The sequence below is a fragment of the Mytilus edulis genome, chromosome 7 (assembly GCF_963676685.1).
Source record: "Mytilus edulis chromosome 7, xbMytEdul2.2, whole genome shotgun sequence".
In the NCBI taxonomy this organism is placed as follows: domain Eukaryota; kingdom Metazoa; phylum Mollusca; class Bivalvia; order Mytilida; family Mytilidae; genus Mytilus; species Mytilus edulis.
In genome coordinates, this window is record NC_092350.1 from 52566276 (window position 1) to 52593756 (window position 27481).

The following is a 27481-nucleotide window of genomic DNA, read 5'->3' on the forward strand; positions in this document are numbered from 1 at the left end:
AAATGCTGCAGACATGTGACAGAGTTGTCAAGCCACAACTGGAGATTTGGAAATTTTCAGCTGGAGTTTGGGCTTCATAACTGGAGATTTTTAATCGACCTTTTATCGACACATGCAATGTTTTTTTGTGTGTGTTCAAACTGCATACATGGCATGTATCTTCTTTTTTTGTTAACAAAGCAATGATTCCATACCTTTCAACACCTGCATAGCAATTTTTACTTGAAAAAATAGAAGATAAGGGCTTTTCAAATATTTATTACTATGTATAATTCAAGAGTAAGTGAATAGCCATGATACATAGTTGGCAAAAAGTATCTCTGCTTCAGCTACATTGTCAACTTTTGGTACCACTACTAATCATGCTAATAACAGAAGGTGTTGAAATGATAAACATTTGTAGTTGGCTTTCTGTTGGGAAGCTGTCTCCATATTTGGTCAAGTCATTAGGGCCACCATAGCTTTGCATGAAGTGTAGTGAGCATGGTCTTGACCTTAGGCACTGGACTTGCACCATTTGAACTCAGATCTCCAGGCAGAGTTGAATTTGGTTAGATAATTGGTCTTCTTTAATTTGCTGCTTGAGTATTTGGGGATAACATACGGTTTGCATTTTGTCAAATATTAAAATTTTAGAGGTGTTCAAGGCTAACATATTCATATTGGTATTCCATTGGCTTGGATGGAATACAAGCCATACATATAATATTTGAGTTGATTTCATTTGTCTCTGAGATTCAGTAACTGATCCTTGCAGAATTGTTATCAACAGCATCAAATTAATTATAGCATAAAAAAGTCGTTGTTTATACAACTAATCTGTTGTCAGTATTTCGCTTTTAATCATCCTAATCATTAAAGTGTCTTAAACTAGCTAGTTATCACCAGGTATTGCCAATTGTCTTTTATTGTTGTATACACAGTGTAATCTTAACACCTTCATTGATTACAGGACGCTAATTGCATTTTTACCTTTGAAACAAAATCAAAACAGAAAATAGTGTCTTCTGGTTTTCTCAGACTTTTCCCATATCGATTTCGAGATTCTCAGACTTTTTCTCTGTCTGTATTCAAATTTTGTAAACAAAAATGTCTACTGAAATTTTCGAGGTTGACATTTTCAAAAAGCGGAAGATTTCAAATTTTAACGGGAGGGACGGAAGAGGGTCTGAAAAGCGGGAGATTTTGAGTCCCGCCGGAAGAATCACATGTATGATGCTGTGTTTATATGCTAAAATCTTTATTTTAGAAAAATAGATTATCTCCCCTTGTCATGAGGCTATGATTTTATATTTTAGGAAAACAAGTGAAAAACTCACTAACAAAGAAAACAAATAAGGAATAGTGTTTGAACATACTTATCTTTTTCAGGGAAGATAGTGAAAGACCATATGACCTTGTGGTAGAGGTCAAAGAATTATGCAACCTATTAGGTCATACAGCAGAGCTGATCGGCACAAATGTCAATGCCAATCCTTATGGTATGTATAACCTCTGTTTCCTTTTTATACGACTGCAAAATTTTTGCAGTTGTATTTTGGTATGACGTTGGCGCTATCGTCATCGTCGTCGTCTGAAGACACATTGGTTTTCGCATTATAACTTTAGTTTAAGTAAATAGAAATCTATGAAATTTAAACACAAGGTTTCTGACCACAAAAGAAAGGTTGGGATTGATTATAGGAGTTTTGGTGCCAACAGTTTAGGAATTAGGGGCAAAAAAAGGGCCCAAATAAGCATTTTTCTTGGTTTTCGCACAATAACTTTAGTATAAGTAAATAGAAATCTATGAAATTTAGACACAAGGTTTATGTACAAAAAAGGAAGGTTGGGATTGATTTTGGTAGTGTTGGTCCCAACAGTTTAGGAATTACGGGCCCAAAGGGTCCAAAATTAAACTTTGTTTGATTTCATCAAAAATTAAATAATTGGGGTTCTTTGATATGCCGAAACTAACTGTGTATGTAGATTCTTAAATTTTGATCTCGTTTTCAAATTGGTCTACATTAAGGTCCAAAGGGTCCAAAATTAAACTTTTTTGTTTGATTTCAACAAAATTGAATTCTTGGGGTTCTTTGATATGCTGAATCTAAACATGATCTTGGATTTTTGATTATGGGCCTAGTTTTCAAGTTGGTCCAAAGCGGGGTCCAAAATTAAACTTTGTTTGATTTCAACAAAAATTGAATCCTTGGGGTTCTTTGACATGCTGAATCTAAACATGTATTTAGATTTTTGATTATAGTCCCAGTTTTCAAGTTGGTCCAAATCGGGGTCCAAAATTAAACTTTGTTTGATTTCAACAAAAATTGAATATAATGGGTTCTTTGATATATGCTGAATTTAAACCATGTATTTAGATTTTTATACGACCGCAAAATTTGAAAATTTTTTCGTCGTATATTGCTATCACGTTGTCGTCAACGTCGTCGTCGTCCGAATACTTTTAGTTTTCGCACTCTAACTAGTAAAAGTGAATGGAAATCTATGAAATTTTAACACAAGGTTTATGACCACAAAAGGAAGGTTGGTATTGATTTTGGGAGTTTTGGTCCCAACATTTTAGGAATTAGGGGCCAAAAAGGGCCCAAATAAGCATTTTCTTGGTTTTCGCACTGTTACTTTAGTTTAAGTTAATAGAAATCTATGAAATTTTGACACAAGGTTTATGACCACAAAAGAACGGTTGGGATTGATTTTGGGAGTTTTGGTTTCAACAGTTTAGGAATTAGGGGCCAAAAAAGGGCCCAAATAAGCATTATTCTTGGTTTTCGCACAATAACTTTAGTTTAAGTAAATAGAAATCAATGAAATTTAAACACAATGTTAATGACTACAAAAGGAAGGTTGGTATTGATTTTGGGAGTTTAGGTCCCAACAGTTTAGGAATTAGGGGCCAAAAAGGGACCCAAATAAGCATTTTTCTTGGTTTTCGCACCATAACGTTAGTATAAGTAAATAGAAATCTATGAAATTTAAACACAAGGTTTATGACTATAAAAGGAAGGTTGGTATTGATTTTGGGAGTTTTGGTCCCAACAGAATAAGGGGCCCAAAGGGTCCAAAATTAAACTTTGTTTGATTTCATCAAAATTGAATAATTGGGGTTCTTTGATATGCCGAATCTAACTGTCATGACTGTGTATGTAGATTCTTAACTTTTGGTCCCGTTTTCAAATTGGTCTACATTAAGGTCCAAAGGGTCCAAAATTAAACTTAGTTTGATTTTGACAAAAAATGAATCAGTTAGGTTCTTTGATATGCTGAATCTAAAAATGTACTTAGATTCTTGATTATTGGCCCAGTTTTCAAGTTGGTCCAAATCGGGGTCCAAAATTAAACTTTGTTTGATTTCATCAAAAATTGAATAAATGGGGTTCTTTGATATACCAAATCTAACTGTGTATGTAGATTCTTCATTTTTGGTCCTGTTTTCAAATTGGTCTACACTAAAGTCCAAAGGGTCCAAAATTAAACTTAGTCTGATTTTAACAAAAATTGAAATCTTGGGGTTCTTTGATATGCTGAATCCAAAAATGTACTTAGATTTTTTATTATGGGCCCAGTTTTCAAGTTGGTCCAAATCAGGATCTAAAATTATTATATTAAGTATTGTGCAATAGCAAGTCTTTTCAATTGCACAGTATTGCGCAATGGCAAGAAATATCTAATTGCACAATATTGTGAAATAGCAAATTTTTTTTTAATTAGAGTTATCTTTCTTTGTCCAGAATAGTAAGCAAGAAATATCTAATTGCAAAATATTGTGCAATAGCAAGATTTTTTTTTAATTGGAGTTATCTTTCTTTGTCCAGAATCAACTTAAATTTTTGTTATATACAATATACAATGTATATTCACTTTTTACTACCAACTGATAAATTAAAATAATCTTTACCATTCAGTGATAACAAGCAGTTTTTTTACATCTTAATATTTTATGATGTATTTAAATGAGTAGTTATTGTTGCAAACTCCATTAGAAATTTTAATTGAGATTAGTTTTGGAATAAGGGAAAGGGGGATGTGATTAAAAAAATTGGGTTCAATTTTTCTCATTTGAAATTTCATAAATAAAAAAGAAAATTTCTTCAAACATTTTTTTGAGAGGATTAATATTCAACAGCATAGTGAATTGCTCTAAGAGAAAACAAAAATTTTAAGTTCATTAGAACACATTCATTCTGTGTCAGAAACCTATGATGTGTCAACTATTTAATCACAATCCAAATTTAGAGCTGAATCCAGCTTGAATGTTGTGTCCATACTTGCCCCAACCATTCAGGGTTCAACCTCTGCGGTCGTATAAAGCTATGCCCTGCTTTTAGTTTCTTTTTGATATTTGGGATGGTTATCAAATTGGTCCACATTGAGGTCTAAAGGGTCCAAAATTGAACTTTATTTGATTTCATCAAAAATTGAATTCTTGGGGTTCTTTGATATGCTGAATCTAACCATGTATTTATATATTGGATATTGGACCATAATAGGTAAATGTCCAATTTAAAATTTTTAAGTTTTTAAGTTTAAGTTCTTAGACCACATTCATTCTGTGTCAGAAACCCATGTTGTGTCAACTATTTAATCACAATCCAAATTCAGAGCTGTATCAAGCTCGAATGTTGTGTCCATTCTTGCCCCAACTGTTCAGGGTTTGAACTCTGCGGTCGTATGAAGCTGTGCCCTGCGAAGCATCTGGTTATCAGATCATATGGCCTAAAGGGCCAAATGAACTTTTTTCATCAGTTGCCCACTCTATTGTATACTTGATCATTTTGGCAAATTTCTCATGTAAATTTTCAATAGCTTTATCATAAAAAAAAATTATAAATTACTTTAGGCCAATTAAAATTAATTGATAGATTTTCATCCCCGCCCGCCCCTCTGAAATCTTCCCGCCCCGATTTTTTTTATTTTTGAAAAAATTACGATTTCCGGATTATGTTCATTTCCGTTACCGGTAACCGTCGATAATTTCGTTTCATGTGAAACTTCCTGTTTCTAATTTCGGTTTTCCTATTTCTTAGAGAATTCTTACTGAATGATTAAGTCGATATATTCTGCTGATATATGATGACAACATCATTTACCGAGAATAGAGATTGATTACGAGAAGGGCGTGAAATATTAGGGTTACGAGTAATACGCTGTGTCCAAGAACGCAAATCGCAGTATGTCACATATGACACAAATGTTTGTGAGAAAAACACCTTGGATATCTTTTATTTATACAATGACTTTGTGTCAAGAAATTTGGACTGTGAATGAAACCCAAAAGCGTCAGAATTGTGGAACACGTTTGACTGGAATACAGAAATTGACACAAGCATAAACTTTATAGATTGGTGACCGTATTTTGAATTCAGAAAATAGACAAACATACGCATTTTTAATTTATTAATTTATAGCAAGCTCTTAGATTTTAATAAATTTTTCCATGCCTTTCGTTTTTTGTAGAAAAACAGCAAACATCCTCTGTCCCAATACCCACGCCACGATAGAGTCATTAAACAACTTTATGTTCTACATTGTAATTATATTTGCATCTTGCATATTAAGGACCAACCCTATTATTTCAACACTGTTTGAGTTTTCATTTTATTCCGTACTTATCGTACTCGTGTTGCATACCAATGCCTTTGTTTCATTTTATTAGGACAAAAAAAAACATTGCTTAGAAAGCAAAATACATTTGATATAGATAGTCCAACTGAAGAGAGCATTTCTCCACATTTCTGTTGTTTAATATAAAATAGGTTTCTAAAGTGGCAATTACATGTAGAACAGTGGTTGCCAATCAGATATATATATTTACGAATTTGAAAAAGCGGCATCAGCATATGGAGTATATGTGTCTCAATTGATACATTACTCTAGAGCTAGCTAAAAGTACCTTAATTTTGTTGAACAAGGAATTATACTGCTTTCTCAAAAGTTGCTAAGACAGGGCTCATAATGAATCAATCAAATTAAGGTCATTACTCAAGCAATTTTATGGTCGCCATCATGAGCTGATTGGCCATTATGACAAAAGAGTGTCAGAAATCATATCTCAGTGATATTCTTCCTCAATCATAACAACCTTCCATCATTACCGAACTGAACAAAGAAAAAACATGATGGGTGCCATATACGGTGCAGGAAATGCTTACACTTCCGGAGCACCTGATTTCACTCCTGGTTTTTAGTGGAGTTCGTGTTGTTTCCTACTTATTATTTGTAACTGTTGATGTAAATGTCTTTTGGTTTTATGAGTCTTTGGTTAGGCCAACTAAAATTAATTAGTAGATTTTCATCCAAATTTTTGAAAAAAATGGGGCGGGTGGGAGGATTTTATTTTTTAAATTTTATTTCATATGAAATCTTCTTGTCGCGTGTTATTCGATCATATATGCAAGGGTAATAATAAGCTTGTAAATACATCCATTAGGTATCATGTATAAGACAATAACAATCAAAACCAAGGAGTAACCAAAGACTCATAAAACCAAAAGACAAATAATAAGTAGGAAACAACACAAACTCCACTAAAAACCAGGAATGAAATCAGGTGCTCCGGAAAGGTAAGCATTTCCTGTACCGTATACGACACCCGTCATGTTATTTGTTTGTTCAGTTCGGTAAGGATGGAGGTTGTTATGACTGAGGAAGAATATCACTGAGATATGATTTCTGACACACTTTTGTCATAATGGCCAATCAGCTCATGATGACAACCATACAATTGAGTGATGACCTTAATTTAATGATTCATAGCCCTGTCTTAGCAACTTTTGAGAAAGCAGTATTCCTCGTTCAACAAAATCAGCGTACATGTACTTTTAGCTAGCTCTATAGTAACGTATCAATATTGAGACACATTTACTCCATATGCTGGTGCCGCTTTTTCAAATTCGTATTCAAGTATATATCTCTGATTGGCCACCACTGTTCTACATGTAATTGCCGCTTTAGAAACCTATTTTATAATAAACAGCAGAAATGTGAGGAAATGCTCTCTTCAGTTGGACTACCTACATGAAATATATTTTGCTTTCTAAGCTATGTTTTGTTGTCCGAATAAAATGAAGTAAATCCATTGGTATGCAACACGAGTACAATAAGTACAGAATAAAATGAAAACTCAAACAGTGTTGAAATAATAGTGTTGGTCCTTAATATGCAAGATGCAAATACAATGTATAATTACAATGTAGAACAGAGTTATTTAATAATGACTCTATCGTGGGTATTGTGACAGAGGATGTTTGCTGGTTTTTTTTTTTTACAAAAAAAAAAACCGAAGGCATGGATAAATTTATTTCTAAGAGCTTGCTGTAAATTAATAAATTAAAAATGCGTATGTTTGTCGATTTTCTGAACTCAATATACGGTCATTAATCTAAAAGGTTCATGCTTGTGTCAATTTCTTTATTCCAGTCAAATGTGTTTTACCCGCAAACATTTGTCATTTGTGACATCATGAGTGTACGGCGATTTGCGTTCTTGGACACAGCGAATATTTCACGCCCTTCTCATAATCAATCTTTTAATTTATTCTCGGTAAATGATGTTGTGATCATAGATCAGCAGAATATATCGACTTAATCATCCAGTTAGAATACTCTTAAGTAATACGAAAACCGAAATTTAAAACAGGAAGTTTTACATGAAACGAAATATCGACGGTTACAGGTAACGGAAATGAACAAAATCCGGAAATCGTAATTTTTTCAAAAATAAAAAAAATCGGGGCGGGAAGATTTCAGAGGGGCGGGCGGGGATGAAAATCTATCAATTAATTTTAATTGGCCTTACTCCTTGGTTTTGATTGTTATTGTCTTATACACGATACCTTATGGATGTATTTACATGATATAAGCTTATTATTTCACTTGCATATATGAATAACACGTGACAAGAAGGTTTCATATGAAATAAAATTTAAAAAATAAAATCCTCCCACCCGCCCCATTTTTTTCAAAAATTTGGATGAAAATCTACTAATTAATTTTAGTTGGCCTTATGCTTGTTACAACAGAATTGAATATTTTTTTTATGTAAATCACGTTTTTATCCTTTATGCTTGTCTATTAAAAACCAAACACTTGTTTATGTTCATTTGGTATCATGAGGATCAAAAGTTGAAACATAATGAACAAAACTCTATTATATGATTATAGGTTTTTTTTTCTCTAAAAAAATAAAATATAGCAGATCATTAAAATAAGTCAGAATCAAGGATCTGGATTTTTTTGCACACTATTTCGGTTATTTTGAGATGACTTAAAAGTTGATGCTTGTGATCAGTGTCGGGTGTTAATTAAAAACACAGGTAAACAGTGATAAGTATTTATTAGCCAATATTGCCCGAAGGTATTAATATAGTTATCAGGAGGGCCCTTAGGATTTGAAAACTTCATTAGAGTGGCAGTTTTATTACAGGAAAGGGATATTAAAATAAAGACAAGTACAAAATGGCAATCAAGAAATATATCTTAACGAAAGGATCAAAATTATTTCTGTAAAATAGTTATTTTTGTTCTAAATCCCAATCTTTCTTTTAGATTTCAGATTCGGTCTTGTCTGGCAAATATGACCGTTTCTGGACCCTCCCATACTAAATCCAACATTGTTTATATATTTTAGGCATTGGAAACAAAAAGAATCCACTTCACTTTCTAGTCATTCATGGATCAATAGCTGTTAAAAATCCACCAATCTTCAAACTAGATAGTGTAAAGGACTGGTTTGAATCATCTGATAGTAATGGCCGTGTAGAAGGTGTGGTGTGGCACTGCCCTGCTGGTGTTCTGTATAAAGTAAGTAGTTTCAGCACTCACAATTGTTTTGACTTAAAGTTTAGTTGAGCCTAATTGATTAGATTGCATTATTCATTTACTGTAGTGGGGCATAGGTGGCCGAGTGGTCTAAGTAGTTTCTACTGTAATCACTAGCCAATCAACACTGAGGTTGTTAATTTTGAACCAAGGTCATGCAGGTGCACTCGACTTCAATTTTAATTGACTAGAACTATCAGTTATCCTATCAAAGGTCAGTGATTTTTCCCTGGCACTCTGGCTTCCTCAACCAATAAAAACTGGTCACCAAGAAAAAAACCTAAATGCGGTGCTTAAGGGCATACGATACAGTTACAGGGGAGGTAATGACGTTGCTAACGTAAAATGTTATTTTTGCGACGTCAAACTGTGAGATATCGGGAAAAGTTGCATTTTTTCGACTGATTTTTATCATTCAAACTGAAAACGAGTGCATGGACCCCCATTTTTTAACACGACATTTTGTTTCATTTTGCAGGTAGATCATGTGGATCAAATTTTATAAAACTAAATAGTGCAATTTTTTTAATTTGGATAAATATACAGCAAAAAATTACTATTTTTTCTCAATTCATGACCATTTGATAAATATGAGTTATTTCTGAATAAAAAATGCATAATTTATAAGAATACTTATAAAATTCAGACATTTCAATTTATTTAACAAAAAACAATTTCTGTTTATCTTTTAAAACAAAAAGTTACGTCTTTGATTCGAAAAGGAAAATATGGCCACAAATCGGAATTTTGAGCAAATATACAAAATTTCGACCTCATTTAACTAAAAAATTAGCACATGAAGGTATATTTTACATATTTCATTTAATCAGGCAAAAAATAGCCTAAATGAAAATTTTCATCAAAACTGTATGGTATGCCCTTAAAAGGGTGTTTAAACACCAAAAATTAAAAAAAAATTAAATTTGCTGTAGTATCGATTTTTATCAGTCGTTACTCATCACTTATTAGAAATTATAATTTGAAACAAAACTCTTTAATCCAAAAGCACCAAACCTAAATGTTTCATCTGTTTTACTGACTATCAATTTTAGGTTGGTAGTCACAAATTTAAAGCATTTATTACAAGTATCACTTTAAATTTACATGACCCAAGAAAATGAGGTCAAGGTCAGATAAAATCAAAAATACATGTACACCTTATTCTTTACAATCATTACATACACCAAATATAGAAAACCTATTGCTTATAGTATCTGAGATATGTACTTGACCATGAAAACTTAACCATGTTCATTAATCCATGACATGAGGGTGAGGTCAGATAAAAACTGTCGGACAGGCACATGGACCTTGCAAGGTATGCACATATAAATAAAACATATCATACTGACATGTACATCGCAAAATATTGCCATACACCAATTATAGAAAATCTATTGCTTATAGTATCCGTGCAAGCTACGCACATACTTAATATAATTATATAATATTAATAGAGAGAAATTAACATAACAAAAAATTTAACTTCTATATCAAGTAGTCAATTATCCAGGAAAATGAGGTCAAGAACAATGGACATATGACAGAAGGAAACTTTATAAAATAAGGCATATATTCAAAGTATGAAGCATCCTGGTTTCCACCTTCTAAAATATAAAGCTTTTAAGTTAGTTAATGCCACTGCTGCCAGACACTATCCCTATGTCAAGCTTTCTGTAGTTGCAGTGACAGTGATTCAGTTATTACTTGAAGGATAAACACATTGATGTGGCATAAGTCCACAACCTTGCATTGAAATTCTTTGATAATGCAAATAATTGTTTTTTTATTATAACAGGTTCATCGACATCATCTGAATCTTTCATGGCCAATCAAGGAACCACGACTCTCCTGTCGTAAAATTCATATTTGTGTCGATGTTTCAAAGTATGAGTTATCGGACGATAAAAAATCAATATTCACAGAGTTGGCAAAATTCCAAGGACTGTCATGTGACTCTTTGATGAATATTCATGAATTATTCATTGAGGAAAATGAAACAAGATAGCACATTAATTTTGTGTATTTATTTATTCTGTCATGTATAAAATACAAATCAAAAGAAATGTGTTGAGTTTTTGTCAGACACTTGACAAAAGTGATTTTGAACATAATAGATACAAGGTCATAACAACTTACACATCATTAACAATTATCACAATTTCCAAGCATACACATATCAACTCACATCTGGTATATGAAACATACAGGCCATATTAAAAATAGCCTTGCCCATAATAACATGTCAACAAGAGTGCACACACTGAAATGTCTTGCCTTCTTTACTAGTCATTGATATTATGTTGATAGTCCTAATAATAAAGCTTTATTACAACTGTCACATAAACTTAACATAAACCAAGAAAACTAAACATTGACCTTTGAAACATGAAAATGAGGTCAAGGTCAGATGAACCATGCCAGGTAGGCATGTACAGCTAACAATTCTTCCATACAACAAATAAAATTGACTTTTTGCTTATAGTTTAAGAAAGACAGACCAAAACACAAAAGATTAACACTGAGCAATGAACCATAAAAAATGAGGTCAAGGTCAAATAAAACCTGCGCGACTGACATGTAGATCATGAAATATTTCCATATAAAACAATTAAAACATGAGCACCTAACATATAGATCATAATATATTTCCATACACCAAATACAGTTGACCTATTACATATAGTATTAGCAAAAATAGACAAAAACTCAAAAACTTAACTCTGACCACTGAACCATGAAAATGAGGTTAAGGTCAGATGACACCTGACAGTTGGACAGGTACACCTTACAATCCTTCCATGCATTGGATATACTAGACCTATTGCTTATTGTATCTGAGATATGGACTTGACCATTTTTTATTAATGTATATTATTCCCTGAGGTAAATTTTCATATTCAATCTTAAAAAGGTCTGACAGTGTGTATTTACCCTAAATAAATAAAATTTAGATAACTGGGATCAGGTCATGTTATAGCTCTACACAGGTCAAAACAGTAGAATTAAATAGATATTGATTTATATATAGAAAAAGATAACAGTTTTAAAGTCCAACTTCTTTAAATTTTGAAATGGCGTTCGCAAGTTCAATACAAAAATGTCAAATTCCAGTTGGATGTCAGTTATGTGAAAGTGGAAATAAGATTAAATGGAAATGTAGCACATGTGAGTCGCTCATGTGTGACAAGTGTAAGGATGGGGTTCATCTAAAGATTGGGAAAGATCACAAAATACTTAACATTTATGATATCGGAAAACCTGGAGGGCAAAAGGACACAATTATATTCAGTGAAGTCCTATGTGATGAACATTCTAACCAGGCTTGCTGTCTATTTTGTAAAACTTGTAATAAGTGTATCTGTCCAAAGTGTATCACTAAAGCTCATAATGGACATGAGTTAATTGAAGAAGAAGATTATAATAAAGGCAAAGTAGAACTGAAATCAAAACAGAAGGGTGAAATTAAGTTAGAAATATCCAAAGTTTATACAACAGATCTTAACAATATTCATTTGAAAGCAGTATGTTCTGATGGTTCTATGTGGATGGGGGATAATCTCAGATCAAAGTTACAACATGTCAAACTTATGGGAAATAGAACTGAAGTTATAACAAGTCAAAACACTCAGATTTATGGAATGGCAAAAACTCATTCAAATAACATTCTTGTCATACCAGATGATGGGACTAAACTCAAACTAATCAACACCGTGACAGGGGAGATAACTGATTCCAGGTATGATGTAAAACCATTGGACCCAATCGGTGTCCATGTAACCAGTGATCACAGAGTCATCATAGGAGCCGGGTCTGGAGGTGATGCATTCTCTGCCACAGGAAGAGGTGTAGTGGTGGTCATGGATCAGGAAGGAAAGCAACTAAAGGAATATGAACATATTAATCATAAGAAACAATTATTTAGTTTGCCCAGATTTCTAACCAGTACCAAACGATTATTTACCTTCCCTGTACGGGTAACTACTACCAGCAATGGTAACATCTGTGTTGTCGACTGGTTAGATAAGGATTACAGAGGTAGAGTGGTAGTGTTATCACCAGGAGGAGACGTACTAGGGACTTACACTGGTCAACCTGATGTCAACACAGTGAAGAAACCATTTAAACCTAAAGGAATACTAACAACACCATCAGATAATATCCTTGTTACAGATGTTAACAATAATTTATTACATATACTGACCGACCAAGGACAAAGTATTACCTACTACAATCTCCGTGACATGAGAATCTTATATCCACACTCACTTGCTCTGTCTACAACAGGAACTATTTATATAGGATGTGTTAATAAGAGTGGAAGTCCTAAGGCCAAACTTTATGAGTTAAACTTTTCTGGATTCTAGAGATTTCCCTTGCTCTGTCTATATTAGGAACTATCTTTATAGAATATCTTAATAAGAAAGAAAGTCCAGATACTAGAAAGACCAAACTTTATGAGAATATTTGGGATTTTGGTGATTATCATTGTTAAATCTACATAATGAACAATCTGTATAGGATAACATGAGTTTGAATTCTTTGGACTATTGATACAGGAACTAGATTCAGAAATTAGTTATATGGATTTGGATTTGAACAATAATTTGAATAATATAACTTTTCTATTGAAAACTCATAAATTTCTGGGTTTTTTTAAACATTGATTCATGAAAAATTAAGCCATAGACAATCTCTGCTCATTTTTACATCTTAACTGTTTTTGTGTTATTATTATGAACCATTAAACCAAACTTTTCCAAAGCATTAAGTCTTTAACTTTTTTTGTATTGGTACAGGTTGCAGCATATTTGTTAATAGTAGATGCAAATGTGTTTTTGAAAATAAAATTTCAACATGGTTCAAATATAGGACAAGAGTTTGGAAAAGGTCAAGACCTTTTTTGAAAGGCCTGATACTGAAGTGATATCTTGGATTTAGGACAAATTAGGTCCCAAAATTTTTTTGCCAATCTTGCCACTCTTGTAGTTTTGTAGGAAGTTTGAAGATTTAGGAGTTATTGGCTCATGCTCCCCACTATGGCAAGCTGCTTTTATATGTTTTCATTTTTTTAGGATTTTTTTTTAAGTAAAGCAAGATATTTTACAAATAAAACAAGTGAAACTGCGAGCTAATGCTCACTGATGATACCCCCGCCGCAAATGGATAATATAAATAGTGTAAAAATATGCAAGTGTTCGGTAAACAGGAAGTTGTCAAGTGATCAATCTGAAAATGTATCACACGGTATAGCTGACTTAGATAAACCCTGAAACCAAATTTCAGAAATCCTTGTATTGTAGTTCCTGAGAAAAATGCGACGAAAAAATAAATAGTGTAAAAATATGCAAGTGTTCGGTAAACAGGAAGTTGTTGAGTGATGAATCTGAAAACGCATCACACGGTATAGCTGACTTATTTAAATCCTGAAACCAAATTTCAGAAATCCTTGTATTGTAGTTCCTTAGAAAAGTGTGACGAAAATGTTCAACTTGGCTATCATGTGTAAAATCATACAAGTGTTCGGTAAAGAGGAAGTTGTCAAGTGATCAATCTGAAAACGTATCACACGGTATAGCTGACTTAGATAAACCCTGAAACCAAATTTCAGAAATCCTTGTATTGCAGTTCCTGAGAAAAATGCGACGAAAAAATAAATAGTGTAAAAATATGCAAGTGTTCAGTAAACAGGAAGTTGTCGAGTGATGAATCTGAAAACGCATCACACGGTATAGCTGACTTAGATAAACCCTGAAACCAAATTTCAGAAATCCTTGAATTGTAGTTCCTGAGAAAAATGCGACGAAAAATATTCATGGGACGGACTGACTGACGGACGGACTGACGGTCCGACGGACAGACAGAGGTAAAACAGTATACCCCCCCCCCTTTTTTAAAGCGGGGTTATTAAAGCGTGGGTATAATAATATAAATTTAATGAATAAATTTTGAACACATTATTTGGATACAAAAAATCATTTGAATTGCAATTTTAATGATTTTTTTGATTGTTTTATGTTTTCATCTTTAGAAACTGCAGAAATATTTTCAAAAGGACAGGCAAAAGATACCAATGGGACATTCGAACTCATAATTTGAAATAAACTGACAATGCCTTGGCTAAAATATTTAAAGACAAGGGAACAAACAACGGTACACAAAACACAAAATAGAAAAAAACACAAGACAGTTTACCCCTCAAGAGTAATTAGTTAGGTTTCTTGTTGCTATGTGACATAGCAACAGGAGTTGCTATGTGACATAGCAACAGGAACCCAACTAAGTACTCTTGAAGGGTAAGCAGCTCCTGCTCCACATGTGGCACCTGTTGTGTTGCTCATGTTAGTACAAACCCAGTTTTGGATTGTATTGGTGAGATTTGGAGCATATCCTCTATCATCTGAAGTTTATGCAAGTTGAAATGCAGCCAGTGGCGGATCCAGAAGTTTTCATTACGGGGCTGCTCCAGTCATGCTTCAGTGATTCCCTGCACCCATCCCCCACTGGATCAGCCTATGACAGCAAGTTACAACTGCATCCAATAGAAATTATTAACTTGTTTCTCCAAAACTCTTCCTCAAGCTACCAAAGGTTGAGAGGAGGGGAATGGATCAAAACCCTTAGCTAGAGAGGATGTATTCAACTAATCTAGAAATATTTAAACTACTTTTACTGGTCCTAGATCATATGATCATTTGAGATATAAAGGTCTGGTTCCCTGTGCAAATGAACATCTAACAGAAAAATGATGTTAACCCACACAGATTCTTTTATAATAAGCAGATTATGTGTTTCAGTTACAGCTGATTTCCTAATGCTTGTAGAGTAAAACTTTGGTTGGCTTGCTTGCTTTGTTTGTATTATTAATACAAGCTTTGTAATTAAGTTTGACATTTCCAAACAATAAATATGAAATAGTTAAACCTGTATATATCATATTTAAATTTAATTGGACATTATCCTAATATAATTGTATAATATACAAACAAAGCAAGCAAGCTATAAACCAAAGTCTTTCTGTACATGCATTAGGAAATTAGCTGTAACTGATCTATCGTTTAGTGACACCTGCCATGTATATTGGTAAACACTGTATATCACCATCTCATCATGTCTTTTGGTTGTTTATAGGCCATTTAGGTTGCTGTTTCCAAGTGACATATACCCCATATCTACAAACCATTTGCTAATTTTAAACTGCTTTTTAAAAATTAAATACTTACAGACATCAATTAAAGCTGAACTTTGATCATCTTCTCTGTAGGGTGGCAAATCATAATGATGCCACAGTGGCACATCTCTAATTTGATAGTAGCCATGATTATCTGGCACCCTTGGAATGGATGGTGAAATCCTGTAGCAGTCTGTCCAATGACCAACTTGTCCTTCATAATGTGCAGGCATCCTTCATTGCGGTCTACCTTAAAAAAAAAAGGGGGGGGTTTAGAAGCCACAACTATACCAGATATAAGTCCTTCATAATGTGCATGCATCCATCATTGCGGTCTACCTAAAAATAAAAAGGAAGATTTTAGAAGCCACAACTATACCAGCAATTCCATATCTCCAACTTTTTCATTGGGAATGAGTGGGAAATCTTTTTAACTGAAAAATAAACCAATCAAAACTAAGTACTGTAAATATATATTCAGAAATTAATTATTGCATTTATTAATATGAATGCTTGCACTTCAACTCTAACAAGAATGTAAAATCTAATCAATGAAATTGCAAGTTTTTATTATTGTGAATCTGATATTGTCGCATTTTTTCACTAGGATGTAAGCTGATGACCGTAATTCTGTTCAAGGTCATTCTAAGATTGCGGATGCAGAATTACGTCAGAATCGATATTGTCTGTTAAAGTGTTTCTATGAAATATTCTATATTTTAAAGCATATATTGGTATGATATATACTTAATTTAAAGCTTCACACGAAAAGTCACAAATTACTACCGAGAAATGAATATGAAACAGGAAATTTGATTTGAAAATATAGGTTTTTTTTAATCTATAAATTATAACTACAAAGAAAAACGTTTTCATTCTTCAAACATTAAATCTTGAAACATCAAACTTAACTTTTATTATGGACATGAGAAGGCAGTAAAAATACCAAAAAAATTTTGTCATTTAATCAGATAGACCATAAGTGTTTTTCTAAATATATCTCTAAATATTTTAAACCCTTGACTTTATCAAGAGGAGTATAAACACTCTATAATGTGACATTTTATTATTATAAAGTCTTGTATAAAATAATAATACTCTTAAAATTGATTCATTGATTTTTGGTGTTTTAACGCCACTTTTAAGTGCCACATTTAGGCTATTTCGTGGAGGCCAGTTTTTATTGGTTGAAGAAGCCAGAGTGCCTGAGAAAACCACAGACCTTTGATAGAAAAACTGAAAATCCTAGTCAATTAAGATTGGAGTTGAGTGCACCAGAACGAGCCATGTTCGACCTCACGACCTCAGTGTTGACTGACTAGTGATTACAGTAGTAACTACTGAGACCACTCGGCCACAGAGGCCCCAGTGGCGGATCCAGGGTGGGGGGGGGGGGGGGTTCCGGGGGTGCGCACCCCCCCCCCTTTATTTTTGCCGATCAATGCATTTGTATCGGAACATATGTTTTGCACCCCCCCTTTCGAAAATTCCTGCATCCGCCCCTGGGCCCCTAATACTCTTAAAACAATCCCATCCAAATTGAATATATTTTACTAATAATTCAATATAAGGAATTATTATGTATAATCATCTGCAAACCAATCACTAAAATCATGAAACAAAATAAAACGATCCCATCCAAATTGGTACAGTTCACTAATCATTCAAAAAGGAATTATACTGTATAGTTGGCAAACCAATATTAAAGTATAATCATGGAATAAAAAAACTCCTTAATTCTGTGTTAGATGACTATATAGGACCTCCATTAGAGATAGGAGAAATCGATTGGATCAAGCCATTAGTTATCTGTCAGGGAAGGATGGTACTTCAACATGCTATATCTTTCCTGTAGTTACATCTGATCAAGTGCACTTACATAAAACCATCTTCAGAGATCAAGTTTAAACTCATTACAAACTAATAACCTGTATGTGACAGATAATATCTGGTGTTAAGTGGGAATCAAATGTAATCAACAGGTATTGATGGTGATCAAGATTAAGGTTGACAGAGGATAACAATGTAACAGTCAATGCATTTTCTTTATTGAAGCATCCCCCGTTTTTTCTCTACTTTGAGTCTAAAGAAATAACTAGAATGCATATGCTATCCTGTTAATTAAAGCATACCCAAACTAGTAATTCAAAATATCTGGGAAACAGGAAGCTGATGTTATCGTTAAACAAAAAGGGCTTAAACTGATTATGGGTTTTAATCATTGTTGAAGGCTGTATGCTGACCTATAGTTGTTAACTTCCAGTGGAAGATTAAGGGTGGCCTGGGGGGGGAGGGACCCAGGCATCACCTTATAATGGAGCTACATTAATTGGTTAATCTAGACTTTTGACCTTTTCCACTTCAAATTTTTTCTAAATCTTAGATCCACATTTGACTTCTATTCTCAGTTGGTTTCTGGTTGAATTCAAAAATGTCTTTTATAGCTGACTGTGCAGAATATGTTTTGCTCATTGCTGAAGACTGTACAGCAATGACTTATAGTTATTAACCAAATCTTGGATCCACAAGATTTCCACTTAACGTAACTTTTGTGTTTGACTGGTAACCGATCTGTTATCAGATAAATACGCGGACAAAATAACATTTCTTATTGCTTGTTATAAATTCATTTCTTCAATGAATACTGATAAAAATATTTTTGTTTAGAACATATTAATTAACAATATGAAAATGTTTTGTTGTTAGAAATATATATAAGAAAGTAAAAAATCATTGAGGACATCTATGCACACATACCTAAACTAGAGGCTCTAAAGAGCCTGTGTCGCTCACCTTGGTCTATGTGCATATTAAACAAAGGACACAAATGGATTCATGACAAAATTGTATTTTGGTGATGGTGATGTGTTTGAAGTTCTTACTTTACTGAACGTTCTTGCTTCTTACAATTATATCTATAATGAACTTTGCCCATTAGAAACAGAGAAAAATATTTGGTAAAAATTTACATAAATTTACCAAATTAATGAAAATTGTTAAAAATTGACTATAAAGGGCAATACCTCCTTAAGGGGTCAATTGACCATTTACGTCATGTTGACTTACTTGTAGATCTTACTTTGCTGAACATTATCGCTGTTTACAGTTTATCGCTATCTATAATAGTATTCAAGATAATAACCAAAAACGGCAAAATTTCTTTAAAAATTACCAATTGGAGGGCAGCAACCCAACAACAGGTTGTCCAATTCATTTGAATATTTCAGGGCAGATATATATTGACTTGATTAACAATTTGTCTCCTTGTCAGATTTGCTCTAAATGCTTTGGTTTTTGAGTTATAAGCCAAAATCTGCATTTTACCCCTATGTTCTATTTTTAGCCTTGGCGGCCATCTTGGTTGGTTGGCTGGGTCACGCCACACATTTTTTAAACTAGATACCCCAATGATGATTTTGGTCAAGTTTGGTTAAATTTGGCCCAGTAGTTTCAGAGGAGAAGATTTTTGTAAAAGTTAATGACGCCGGACGACGCCGGACGCCAAGTGATGAGAAAAGCTCACTTGGTCCTTTGGGCCAGGTGAGCTAAAAATTGTGTTAATGCATGTGGAAGAATATCTCAAGAAAGTTTTGCGGCAATCTCCCAAGCAGAGTTATCGGTCCTTGTTCTTGCTCTCTCTCATAGCAAGGACCGATAACTCTGCTTGGGAGATTGGTTTTGCGGGAAAATATGAATGCCTACTCAAATCCAATCTATTACAAAAATCCTTTTTTTTTACAGAATAGTGTCCACCATGCACTTGCACTGCAGTCTGCACTATTATTAGAACAGTAGAAAAGAATGATATACAAATGGATGAAAATTATATATACCAGTACATGTAACTGTTATATTAATAACAGCAAACCAGAATATACTGATTTGTATCACTACAATGTAATAGTTATTACAGTGATGTTGAATTTCCTGTCATTTATTCATCCTCCATGTAGGAGGAACCTGTGTCAGATTTTTTTTTATCTCTGTACATTAACCCCTGAGTTTCAGGTATAGAGATGTGCTTTTGACCATCCACAAGAACTTGCGGTCATCCGATGTTTAGTACTTCAGTACTGTAATGTTTATTGGTCGTTAAGGTTACAGTTGAGTAGAATCTTAGTGTACAAATGCATGGTTTACGCTAGAGAAAGAGTTAGGCAGATTTAGACGTTTGGCGGGAAAATTAGTGGCCGGGTCGAAAGTTATAGGGGTGATTGTAAGGGTCTCTCTATGCTCCATAAGGGTAACATTTAGAGAACACCCCTATCAAGTAAAAAGTGGTATCGACCACGGGTATATAAGAGAGTGAAACAGCACTCCAGGCTGTCGGTTGGCTGTCAATGAGCCGTCATCAGTCAACAGAGCGTACGATAGTAATATTAAGACGCTAGGAGAGCTTTAATATTCAGGAGACACTTTGTACTGGGTACAAGTGAACGTACAGGTTGATCGGATTGACAAGGCAGACTGTCCCTCTCGGAGGACAAGCTGTACTAGCCCACACTGTCTGGTAGTGACAGACTGTCCCACTCGGAGGACAAGTTGTACCATACCGCTCTGTCTTGTATTAACAGACTGTCCCATTTGGAGGACAAGCTGTACCAGCTATACTGTCTTTTAGTGACAGACCGTCCCATCTTGAGGACAGGCTGTTTTATTGTATTATAGTTGTATATATATATTTGTCTGTTGTTACTTTATATCGGCAAAGAGTCCGTGTGCATATTCTAGTTCATTGTGCATAACATAGATAGTTGTAGTTTTTAGTATTACCGTATTGTTTGTGGACAACTTAGATCCAAGTATTTACTGGAACGGACGTTTGGGATATAAACGCCTGGTTACACGTTACAGTACTTTGATTTTATTTCTGGGATCAGATAATGGCTCCATATAAACCCTTCCTCCTCTTCCTCCTTTAAATTACAATAATAATTACAATTGCTTATATTGATGGATTGGCGTCTCATTAAAAATGACCCCTAATACCCATTTCTTCATTTTCATGACATTCAAAAAATAATTTGTTCATTAGAAGATTTGAATGATGAATATCAAACATGCAATATGATTGTCCTTCATAAATATCAGTTCTTTTACATGCTATGTATGTCCTCTAGGAATTGAAATTTGATATGCACAGCAGAAATGAGAACCATTGGGGATAGGAATCATAACTAATCATCATTAATTTCATGTCAGTAAACATTATGTATCAAAAGACAAAAGACCATCAAAAGAGAAACTAATTAATGACTAACAGAGAAGTATTATGTTACATCACAGTTGGTTTTTGAAAAGCTGGAGCATAAAATGTTCCAATGCAAAAATGTTGCCAGTTTTCATTATTTCCCATGCATTGAAAATTGAAAATATTAAAAACTGACCTGTAAACAACTAAAGCTTGATATTGAGGCCAGTATCATTGAGATCAAATATAACACCAGGTGTATTCCACTACTATAACCTGGTCAATCAATTAGTTAAAACAAGATAAATAACACTATAATTACAAAACTGATTAACTTATCTGATATTGTAAACAAAGGGGTAACCTCAGATCTAAATATATAGAGCAATTTGTCTCAGGAGATGCCCCTAAATTACTTCTCTGATATCATAATGTAAACAAAGGGGTAACCTCACATCTAAATATATAGACCATGTGAGGAGATGCCCCTAATTTACTTCTGTGGGATGACTTGTCTGATAATGTAAACAAAGGGGCTACCTCAGATATAAATATATATAGAGCCTGTGATGAAATGCACCTATACCTTTTGGGGATAACTACCCTCCTAGATTTGAACAGGGAAAGGGGGTAGTCTCTGTGCCCTTGGGTGATAAAAACCCTCCGCTAAACTGCCAGATAAAAAAAGGTGATTGCAGTAGAGCACACAATCTGTGGCGTGGTGATATAAAGGTACAAATACCTTAACAGAGGGTTTACTCTTCAGTCAAGAGATCATGAATTTTGGTCATGATGATTAACAATACAAGGGTCAAACCAATGTCAATAGTTATCCTTAGGAATGAGTATCTTATAGTAATTTCCTCCCTTTATAGAGAGATTAGTTTGAATTATCTCCCTTTATAGAGGGGGATTAGCTTTAATACATTGTAATGCTCTATTATCTCCTCAGTAATTTGCTCTTTTTCTTATCACATTCCCAGTACTTGAAGGAGAAAATCAAAAACAGATGGCAGGTTGTAGTCGGTAACAATTTGTTGATATTTTTTGTCCTTTTGTCATAACCACAATTTTATTTTTTTTACAAACTCTTGACATAAATGTTGAGGACCAACACAAATACAAAAACATCACAGTTACTTGATACTCTCTAACTTTTGTCTTTGTAAAACTATAAAAAATTGTGAAGATTAAATTGGGAATGTGTCCATTGGACACAGGTGATGCCTCCGCTTGCATATAACATTACAAAGGGACATAATTTAAGACCAATAAAGTGACGCTACCCAATTTCAAACTTGATTTGAGTTTTGTGACCAGTAATAAGCAGTGTACATAAGTTTCATAACATTTGGTTGTAGTATATTTAAGCTAAAATACAGAACCTTAAAATTCAGCAATTGTTCCAGTTGTAAAAAAAGTCTAGAACTGTTAAAGTGATGCCACAAAAATACATACTTGTATGTTGAGTTTTGTGGTAAGTGATGCTCCGTGTTTTGTGGTATAAGCATTGTGTATAAGATTCATAACATTTGGTTGAGGCAAAGTTTAGTTAGAAAATGGAATTGAAAAATAAAGCCTTTTTATCCATTTGTAATGGGGAATAACTCTTGAAATGTAAAAGTGACGCCATAAAACTAGCCCAGTTTACTTCTCATTTGTCTTTTTCAATGGGAAAAACATAATATAGGAGTAAGATTATTTATTTTTGGAACCCAGTCATGGGTAGTCATGCAATGTCCTTTAAATTAAACATAGCAAATTAAGGGGGAGGGGGCAAGTTGCTAGGGCCTTGCCTCCCTTATGGAGCACATTTATGGTTAATCTAGAATATTTTTTGCCTATTCCACTTTAAAATGTGTCTTAAGTCTCAAAGTCCTGAATCCGCATCTGATTAATAAGAAATGAAAAATTTCACCATAAAAATACTGATGCAATCCTTTGATAAAAGGATGAACTATTTTTAGCTTCCAATGACATGTGATGCATTAGCTGCGGAACCGTAGCTTATAGGTCCTTATGTTATTTTTTGACTATTTGCGGACCATAGTCTATGGTCCGCAAATAGTCAAAAAATAACAAAAGGACCTAAAGAGCTACGATACCGCAGCTAGTGATGCATGTGATCAGAAGTTGTGTTGACAGTTTAGTCAACAAAGCATATTAGTACTGCAACTGACATCGAAAAAGACGCTTATTTAACGAGTTTAATGGTCCGGAATAACACACGGCTGCAAATTGTTTTAAATGATAGAATAATATCTATATTTTAATTTCCGTCGGGTCGTAAAAAGTTTCTATGGTCACATTTTTGTATTTTATTCCTTTAATGGGAGTACCCCTCAATTTACGGTTTTGGGTAGTTACCTTAAAATCCAAAAATATATTTTTTGGTTAAATTTCCCGCTATTTTCGTAAATATTTTCTATGCACATATCATCAAAGATCATCGGAATGATGAAGACATAAATATTATACCATCTCCAAGTAAAACTTTCAAACTTAAAGTTGGCTGATTTTTAGATAGAAATTTAACGCGTTTTTCTTTGAAAACGAGAAAACATATGATTCAAAAACAGTATTTGACATTTGAGAGGACACAACATATTATTGCGATACTGCATGCAAATTTTGTTGGACAAATTCCAAACAATTTTGTCAAAAACTCAAAAATAAAAACATCATTTGTACCTTTTTTAATTACGGAAATTTCCTATCCGTCAATCAGCTCCACCATTTATTTTTTCATTCACAATCAATTTGATAGTTTCGATGTGATTATGTAGATTTTGTAGGAAAAGTTAATTTATTTTTGAGTGATTTGAATATATATAGTAGTTCTTTCGTGTATTTTCTGTAAATAAGTTATATTTTTGTTAATAAAATTTTGACTTTATATAAAAGTTAACCAAATCCTTCGGATAAGAGGTTTTTCCGGATAATGACTATAGTTGACATTGTGTGAAAATACATTGTATGTCAATGTTTAACCTCAGAGCAATTAATATGCATGCAAGTGGTCGGGGGAAAAGTACTATTGAAGTTTCGCAGAGATTTGGTGTGTGACAAGGTAATGCTAAAACCAACTTCTCTTGATATTCTGCTTTCCGTGGGCGAATCATCAGTGATGTTATGAGACTTGCACCAGAAGGCAAAATTGGTGCGTCTTTAAATTAAATTGATTGATTGATTGTTGGTTGCTTAAAGTCCAGTGGCAAATATGTCATGCATGTTCAGGACGAGAACAAGCTAACAATAAAAACAATAGGTAGGTTTTGTCATAATAGAGGCCATTCGGGATGATGATCGGGAAAATTTAGACTGCCACTGGAAAATGATGGGATATTGGATTGGGACAGAAATTTTTCATTGCAACATGCCACCTACGGACCCCTTAAAGAGTTGATGCAAAGGTTTTTAATGTGCAAAGAACGTGACACTCCCTTTACACGAGGCAGCAGATTTAACGTCCCCATTCTGACCGGACGTGATTGCGAACTTGATACATCCCGCACAGCCAAACGAACGCCAAACTTCGTTTTACTGCCGGTCGGGGGAAGACCAAGTGACCATATTTCGTTTCCCCAGTCACCCTTGGGGAACTTTAAATTAGAAACAACAGAAATCCATATATATGTGATCAAATTGATCGACATGTAACCTCACAACCTGACACTTTTATACGATCTCGCGCTCAGTTTCTTCCTTGTAGTTTGGATATGAAAACAGGGTTTTTGTGTAAAAGAAAAACCTTTTAAAAAAACCAGAAAACTACGCAAAACTGAGTCCTCTAAACGTGTTAACAGTCTTTTAAGTTGTGCTTATTAATGTGAGTAATCATTTATCCATGCATAACCAAGTACTTATTGGAGTCAACACCTGTGCAATTAAGTAAAACAGTCACTGAAAAAATAGAATTTGAACTTGCTGTCAGTTCATTAATAACGATTGTTAGTGATGTGATTTGTTTTTCCATAAGAAAAAGCCTTTCTCATGCATGTAGCACATCCTCTATATATACTGATCAATTTTACTCAAGATTGTCTCTGATGCTTACCAAACTGCCAAACTCCAGAACTAACTAGATATTGTGACACCTTACAATTCAGGCACAGTGGGGCCAAGGGATATGAATTATAGAGTTTAGCTCTGAACTCAATTTAGGGGATGCCATATCTGCTGCAGGAAAATTGAAGTCTATATTAAGATTTTCAGAATTACATTAAGGTGTGTCTGAAAATATCAAGGATACATTAAAAGAAGAACAATTACTTCATCCTGCCACCAGACTGAGTGGTCTTATGAGCTACATGTATGTCCTCGTTTTGGTATTTCTATGGAAATGATGCCCGCATAGCTTGTTAATAGATATAGGAAGATGTGGTATGAGTGCCAATGATACAACACACCGTCCAAGTCACAATTTATAAAAGTAAACCATTATAGGTCATGGTCCGGTCTTCAACACAGAGCCTAGGCTCAAAAGTTCATTTGATAGTTAATCGATGGAAAATAACACAAAGGCGCTTCTGAACCGTATATTGTCCCTAAAGATAACAAAAATTCGTAAATGTATGGCTATTAGAAAATCAATCGTTTCTGTAGCAATTTCGCCCCTTTACATTTGGGACTGGCAGTGCAGATACATCATGCATATGCATATGGGAATATGGGTCACGAACATTGATCGAAACTTTGTACACACATTTCTGTTGTGTTTCCTATGCAAAGGGAAGACTATATCTGACGAGTTTGACCAAATCATGACGGTATTTACGCTCCAGATAGCATTTGTACTAAAAAAAAACTGTGTTTGCTTTGAACAAACTCTGTCCTGCGCCGAATTTGTTCTTATAAAAAAGGGAAGTGTCTTGTAATGCTAATACGCGTACTGAATCCGCATATGATGACTAAGAGATTGATTCATGTCCATATTTTATGAATACTTGAGCTATTGTGTGTCGCTTTTAAAAGTTATATAAGGATCATGACTGAATTTGAATTACAACATTAGAAAATTGGCATTGCATTGTATAATTTTTCATCCTTCCCTTAAAAAATCAATGAGTTAACTTTTTTACCAGGATTATCCACTAAAAAAATGTTCATGCACCAAACTGACTTTGTTTTACACTCAATTTTTTTTAAACCTCGCATTCGCCTCGGGTGACTATAGTATATTTTGTGTTATTACTGCTCTGTCCAGACTTTACAAATGCACAATATGTATTTATCTATAACTAGATACTAATTTTCACAAAATACACAACCTTTAAGATGCAAAATTAAAAACACTGTTTCAGCGCTTGAATTTTGTTTTTTTCAAAGATAGAAAAAATATTGAAATAATTTGATAAACTGGTGTTTTATACTTCAGAAAATAATTCTGTAATATACTATAGTGAAATACTATACACAATATGAAAGTTTATGGATGTGAAAAGGTCAAGGCCACTTCTTCTTTTGCTATGTCTTGAATGGAAAAAAATCAGAAGGTTCCAAATCAACGCCATTTTGTAATGGCAGCTCTTCATATAATTAGTCAAACTTGTCGTTTTAACATCGTTTATAGCAAATGCTTATGGTTGAATCGTTGAAGAGTGCACACGCTGAAATGTCTCGCCTTCTATACTAATCATTGATATTATGTTGATAGTCTTAAGTATAAATCTAAGCTTTATTACAACTGTCACATAAACTTTACATTAACCAAGATAACTAAACAAAGACCAATGAACCTTGAAAAAGAGGTCCAGGTCAGATGAACCATGCCAGGCAGACAGGTACAGCTAACAATGCTTCTATACAACATATATAGTTGACACATTACTTATAGTTTAAGAAAAATAGACCAAAACACAAAAACTTAACACTGTGCAATGAACCGTGAAAATGAGGTCACGGTTAAATAAAACCTGCTCGACTGACATAAAGATCATAAAATATTTCCATACACCAAATATAGTTGACCTATGGCATATAGCATTAGATAAAAAGACCAAAACTCAAAAACTTAACTTTGACCACTGAACCATGAAAATGAGGTCAAGGTCACATGACATCTGCCCGCTAGACATGTACACTTAACAATCATTCCATACAACAAATATAGTAGACCTATTGCATATGGTATGAGAAAAACAGACCAAAACACAAAAATTTAACTATAACCACTGAACCATGAAAATGAGGTCAAGGTCAGATGACACCTGCCAGTTGGACATGTACACCTTACAGTCCTTCCATACACCGAATATACTAGCCCTATTGCTTATAGTATCTGAGATATAGACTTGACCA

The 27481-nt window shown here is 33.9% G+C and overlaps 2 protein-coding genes across 2 annotated transcripts in view; both read left to right on the forward strand.

Annotated features, from left to right (window-relative positions):
* The window catches only part of LOC139481771 (RNA ligase 1-like), a 35684-nt gene extending 24799 nt beyond the window's left edge, over positions 1–10885 (forward strand). The window contains exons 6-8 of the mRNA XM_071265268.1: positions 1372–1481; positions 8629–8801; positions 10618–10885. Coding sequence (XP_071121369.1) covers positions 1372–1481; positions 8629–8801; positions 10618–10827 — 493 coding nt within the window. The 3' untranslated portion in view covers positions 10828–10885. The remainder of the gene's footprint in view (positions 1–1371; positions 1482–8628; positions 8802–10617) is intronic.
* Positions 10886–11072: 187 nt separating this feature from the next.
* Positions 11073–14471, forward strand: LOC139481770 (uncharacterized). Its single transcript, XM_071265267.1, has one exon. The coding sequence runs from the start codon at positions 11894–11896 to the stop codon at positions 13184–13186; it is 1293 nt and encodes a 430-aa protein (XP_071121368.1). The 5' UTR covers positions 11073–11893; the 3' UTR covers positions 13187–14471.
* Positions 14472–27481: the final 13010 nt, after the last annotated feature.

Bases quoted from the DNA above. Each gene is read 5' to 3' on its own strand.
- LOC139481770 (XM_071265267.1), top strand. From the start codon at position 11,894: ATGGCGTTCGCAAGTTCAATACAAAAATGTCAAATTCCAGTTGGATGT.